At 39.9% G+C, this 6,510-nt stretch overlaps 1 protein-coding gene across 3 annotated transcripts in view; it reads left to right on the forward strand.

Annotated features, from left to right (window-relative positions):
* The window catches only part of il6st (interleukin 6 cytokine family signal transduce), a 45,142-nt gene extending 38,635 nt beyond the window's left edge, over positions 1–6,507 (forward strand). For all 3 annotated transcript variants that reach the window (XM_050052670.1, XM_050052672.1, XM_050052671.1), the window contains one exon: positions 4,606–6,507. In XM_050052670.1, the coding sequence (XP_049908627.1) occupies positions 4,606–5,220 (615 nt within the window). In that variant the 3' untranslated portion in view covers positions 5,221–6,507. The remainder of the gene's footprint in view (positions 1–4,605) is intronic.
* Positions 6,508–6,510: the final 3 nt, after the last annotated feature.

The raw sequence follows: 6,510 nt of genomic DNA on the forward strand, positions 1-6,510 counted from the left end.
GGCTCACCTGGCCAACTAATTATCACAGGTGTCTGAGATTGATTTCAGTGATCCAAAGAACCCTGAGACACAATACCATCCATGAGTTTAATTGAAAAACAAAAAATTTAATCTTTATGACACTTAAATACAATTTGCATAATAATTTGGAACGCGGTGTAGTCTTAAGCTAAGTCGGTTGTAACTTGGTGTTATAAGTCCGACCTAATGGTTACGCCAGTTGCACCATCTAGGCTTAAGCCTTCTTCTCACTAAGACCGGGCGTAAATCTTACGCCTAGTCAAGAGCAGGTGTAAGGTCATTATCAAGCTGCGCCCATGCGCTCTAGAGCGCAGATTGATAATGGCACGTCTCATCCACCATTTGTACAACGAGCGGGCATTCAGACAGGAGAGAGTAATTAGGGACAGAAGCAATCCATTGGACGTATATAATGACGAGGAGCTGATTGAGAGGATTCGATTCGGTAGGAGAAATCTGTTTGAACTTACTGAAGAGCTGTCACCGGATTTACAGTTTGTGTCGGGCCGCAACGCAGCACTACCACCAGCCTTACAGTTGCTGATTGCGGGGCAGGAGAATCCTCCCCAAATACGTCAACAATGATGTCACTGTAAATTGAGGTTTTCGGGGGAGGACGCCCGCCAGTTGGGTGAATTTTTATTTTATTTTTTTATTTTTATTTTTTTTAGAGGAGACTTCTTTTTTGCCTTGCTGAGAAGATCTTTCCACTTCTTCCTAATGTCAGCCTCTGTACGAAGGCAGCCAGAGTCTGAACACACAGTGATGTGCCCCGTTATCTCTGCCCATACCGATTGTTTTTTCCTTATTTGTGGTGACGTTTGACTGCTTGGCTGTGCTGGCTGTACAGCTCGATTAATTTTCTAAATTTCAATGTTGGTAAAGTTACCCTTTCTTTTTCGTTTATCCTCCATGTTTTCTTCAAATCTTAAACTGTAAATAAACTGTCAACACAGATGAGAGGGGCTGTCACCTGTCAAGCACGCAGGGTGAATCAGCAGCACGTCATTTGACGTCACCGCGCTCCTCTAGGCAGGCTGCGTGTGGCATTCCGGGGGCATTCACATGGATGTGCACAGCTAAGACCAGGCGTAAGCCCTGTTGGTGCAACTGGCGTAAGTCCACTCCTTAAGACTGGTCTTAACAAAGACCGTCTTAGGAGTTACGACCAGGCGTTTTGGTATATTTAAAAAATAATAAATTCACAACAGGATTGTTTTATATAATTAAATGTTGCCTCTAGAGCAGCAACAGTAATTTTTACAACAGCAATGTTAGGGGTTGCCAATGATGTGCAATTGATGGTTCCGTATGCGGCTGCCATCCAGTCTTTGTGAATTTACCTGTCAGTTCCGTGTTCAGGGCACCTTCAGAGGATTTGTTTAATAACCCTGTACACTTAGTTCCAGTTTCTCGTGCACAACTACTGGACAGAGTTGAAACTTTTAGCACACAGAGGATATATTTTTATGCCTCTGCACTGACAATAGCAATTGGTGGTCAAACATCAAGGTCGTTGTGACTTTGTCGATCCCTTTCTTGTGAGCATGGTATTTCAAGAATACCTGAAGGTTTTTAGGGTCCGGGCAGCTAAGCTGTCAGGACACTATTGTAATCCTAGTTATTCTTCTTCTTCCGAGGAAATCATACTTCCCATGGATGAAAACTCACCAAACTTTGCACAAAGGTCCAGTCTCATGCCAGATATTCTCAGCTGTAAACTCAAGCCAATAGTCCTGATGGTGGCGCTACAGCAAGCGTCTAAAGTTCGAAACTTTGAAAATTCATAACAAATCAACCATACGTGCTACAACTTCACTACTTTCATCAAACTGTAACCCCAATACTGAAGAAACTTTTGTGCATTTAAACCTATTAAAAATTAGGAAGTTCATCACTCTGGGTTTTTTTTCAAAAACTGTAAAACTTCTTAAACCTATCTCCTCCCACAATTTTTGCTCAGTTGACACCAAACTTGCTACAGAGCATCTTCAGACTGTCCTACAAAAACTATGTTTCTCAGATTTTTGATTTATCAAAAATTGAGCCTACAGTGCATCAAAGTGTTTGACTGTAGACGGTACTGTAAACATATACATGCAAATTCTTGCTAAATAAATCTTCAATGTTCATGAAAAAAATGACAAAATTCTAGAGTCATGGTAGATGATGTGTGGCAAATTTCAGAATTTTATCTCAAAAACTGAATTTTTGACAGCATTTTGAATTTTACTCTAATGTGAACAATTGGAGTCAATGTAAAAATGGCAATTTTAAACATCAGTTTTTCACTTATGGAGCAAGTCAATCATTGTTACAAACAAATTACCAACATCTCCATGCTGTCTAGATGCAATATGTGTATTTTCAAATTTTTGTCTAAATAACTGAATTTTTTTACAGTGGTTTCAAATCTGCCTTTCCATGCACGGATGGCTGCTTTCCTACACAACAGTGAATGGCTTACTCAATTTGTGAAGCCACTGTTGAGTTGCTACTTGCCAATTAGCTCAGAGTGGTAGATGACTGTCTTAGGTTCCGGAGGTTGCAGATTCAAGCCTCAACTGGTGCAGAATCCACATTGTAATGTAATCCTCTTCTTGTGCTCCAGCTTATTGCTTAAAATTGCCTGAGCGCGACTGATCACTGTACAGCATATTCAAGTCTTTTTTCTGCTAGAAAATCTGCCTTCTCATGCTTGAAAATACACCAAACTTTGTACAAAGATCCAGTGTCAATGCTTCAGTGTGAAACCATCTGAGGCTTCTCACTTTGCACATAGCTCAACTAGTTAAACATCAGTTTTTCACTTATGAAGCAAATCAATCATTGTTAAAATAAATGCCATGCATGGACGGCTGCTAAACCTGCACGTCTGGCTTAGTCAATTTGTGAAGCTACACATGAATTGTCACTGACTAATTAGCTCAGTGAGATAGAAATTGATTCTTAGTCTCACAGGTTGTGAGTTCAAGCCTCAGCTGATGCAAAAGGCAGATTGTGTTGCTAAATTCCTAAATATCTTCCAATTCTTGTGCTTGTTGGTCAGAATTGCCTAAAACTGCCCGGACCCGACCCATCGCTGCGCAGCAGCTATAATTTGTTTTGTTTTTTTCTTCAAATTTTACACAAACGTCCACTGGGACTCAACAATGAACTGAACAGATTTTAGTGACCAAAGGTCAAGGTCAGTGTGACCTTTTGGCCATAACTCAAGAATTCATAAACTAATTATGACAAAACTTCACACAGATATAAATAGGATAAAATAATTAAGTGATGAGATTTTGTATTCAAAGGCCAAAGGTCAAATTCACTATGATATTATAATAATAATAATGATAATATATTAATATTTGTTTATTATTATTATTGTTCATTTGTTATACTTACTTTGTTATATATTTTATTTTATTATTATTTCAATTATATTAAATATGATGATGATAATAATAATAATAATAATAATAATAATAATAATAATAATAATAATAATAATAACTCCTCTGGCCATTGTTCAACATCATATCTCACGAACAGAAGGGGAGACATTTGATCAGATACTGAATTGGTGACACTTACCTTGAAACTGTGCTGATTGTGTAGATCTTCTGTGCTGCCAGTGGGAAGATGTGTGTGAAGCATCCATGTTTTCACAGACATGGAAGCAAACTGTAAGAGAAACTTGACTGATGCGTGGAGGTGCACAACCACAGGGCGGTTGTTGTAGTTAATCTATCATATGATTCATTACATCAGTTTAAAGCTTTGGGAAATATCTAAACCATTGTTTTGTACTGATACTCACTGGTTTATTTTTAGAGCACCTTCCTTCAAAAAGTGCCAGTAAAATACACTGGCCTCAAGTTTGATGATGGTAAACTGACAGCCAATAATGTTGTGGCAGCGTGTGTTTGATGGATGTTTGATCCTGATGTGGATGTTTTGTCAATCTGCCTGTTCAGTTCAGACTTAGTGCATCACTACAACAGTCAACTGGCAGACATATCTGGATTTGGATAGGTCTCTGTGAAATAACATTACAATATATACTGTCAAATGATTGATTTGTAACTAAAACAGAAAAACATGGACAATGACATTCACATTACATGTGTCTCTATTGATTAGGGCTGCAACTAACGATTATTTTCATTGTCTACTAATCTGTCGATTATTTCTTCAGTTAGTCCTCTAATCATTTTATTGAAAAATGTGTTACAATGTTGAAAAATGTCAGTCTGTCTCTCCCAAACCCCAAAATGATGTCATTTAATGTCTTGTCCCGTACTCACGCCAAAGGGTTTTAGTTCACCGTCATGGGAGAGTGTGTAAAGCTGCCAATATCTGAACGTAAAAAGCTGCAATAAGAGTATTTTGGGGTACTTTTATAGTACTTTTCTATGAAAGATGACTCAAACCGATTAGTCGTCTATTACAATAGTCACCGATTATTTTAATAGTCGATCAGTCATCGATTAGTCGACTAATCGTTGCAGCCCTACTATTGATGCTAAAACACCATCAGTTGTTTTTAGTCTGATTATAATTAGAATTTTCTTTTCAATTTGTCCTCCTCTACAGGCAGAGACACCAAAGGAAAACTGTGTGTCTGGCATCAGTGTTCTTGACGTGGATGTGTGTGATGGAAAGTGTGTGTTTGAGGAGGACAAGACCAGTCTGCCTCTGAAGAAAGACAAGTATCTGTCTGAGGAGCACAGCAGCGGTATCGGAGGCTCCTCCTGCATGTCCTCACCACGCCAGAGTGTGTCCGACAGCGACGAAGGCGGCGACATGGCTGACACCACAGCCAGCACTGTTCAGTACTCCTCGGTGGTGGCTCCCAGTGGTTACAAGGGTCAGACACCAAGCTGCCAGCCCCAGCAAGCTATTTTTTCACGATCTGAGTCCACACAGCCCCTGCTGGACTCTGAGGAGAACCCAGACATGTTGCTGCAGGAGGGCAGCAAACAGTCCCAGCGTTTACCCCGACAGCCCTGCTTCACACACACTGCAGGGAACCAAGACAGCATCAACCAGCTGGAGATGGAGCAGCAGAAGGAGCTGGAGCCTCTGGACTTCTGTCCCCTGGAAGAGGACTCAGAGCAGACACCTACAGATGGCCAGTCAGCTGACTGGATGCCAGCAGCATCAGCCTCCAGCTACATGCCTCAGCTGGGTGGCTACAGGCCACAGTAAGAACACAGACGGACATAGATGTGTCATCTCTGTGAATGGTTCTGTGCCTTTATTAATGTTAAATGTTCATTTCAAGTCTTTGAAGCAAAGAGGACTGTATCAGTATGTTTTTGCACTTAACCAAGTATAAATAGTCCTGGATGCTTTGGGAGAGCACTGTGCAATTTGAATTAGCGCTTCTAGCAGTAGTTTTCCAGCTTTTCACTCTCATGGAAAAATTACACAGCCACATCTTTATCGTAAAATAATGCCCAAAACATTCTCCATGTATGTGCAGTAAATGTCAGTTGTTCGGAAGCATGAAGCAGTTTGAGGAGTGATGAAGGATGAGGATGTGTGGATGAAGCTGTCTGTATGAGCAGTGACTTCCTGTATCGTCCTCTTGTGGAGGACTGCAGGGATGTTACAGTCACCTAAGCACTGTCATTGAATGTGCGTTAAGTATGTTTTTAGTTTAAGTATATACACTGCACATGAATGTAATCAAGCAACAGAGGTTCACACTGACATGTTCATGGTGCAAGTGCATGGTAAATAAAAAAATCACTTTAACTGAAAATATAAAAAAGAGAGCTATCTTATTACATATCCGAGTAATGTACAGTTTGTAGCTCATGTGACATCATTTTGCTTTTCTTTTTATGGATGTAAGGTCTTTAATTTTCATTAAATTAACAGAAGCATAAATGATTCCTGATAAGCCAGCAGTGGTAAACAGTCAATTTAAGATTGGCTACGATGTTCCTACAGTACCCAGTGTTAGTCCATCCGTCTTACAACAGTGTTCTCACATAAATAGTGAATGTGCTATCATTGTGAACAGATGTGGTCCTGTGCACGCTGAGGAAGACATGGACCTGATATGCCCCTTTCTACCAGCGTCCTATCAGCTTGATGTCTGTCGCTCTTAAGTTTGGAAGCACCCTGACAAAGGATTTAATCAATCACTTACTGTGTTGCCAAACTGCTCTGAATTATTATAGGACTGTAGAACTCTGGACAGAAGCTTCTAAAGCAAATACAAAACAAGGCAGAAATCAGCTCGCCTGCAAAGTTTTTGAGTTTAAAACATTCATAGGAGTAAAGTCACTGTCATGCTTAATGAAACATAGGAAACATTGTGGACTGATTGTTGTGCTGTTACCTTTTTCAAAGCACTATTTTAATGTGAACTGCTGAAGAGGTCAAGCATTTTACTACCTGCTGCCAAAGGTTAAAGGTGTCTCTGTTTTGGAACGCAGTCAATGATGATCATTATAAAATATGAAATAAATGTTTTAACTAGTGTGT

This window comes from Epinephelus moara, chromosome 9 (assembly GCF_006386435.1).
Source record: "Epinephelus moara isolate mb chromosome 9, YSFRI_EMoa_1.0, whole genome shotgun sequence".
Lineage (NCBI taxonomy): Eukaryota > Metazoa > Chordata > Actinopteri > Perciformes > Serranidae > Epinephelus > Epinephelus moara.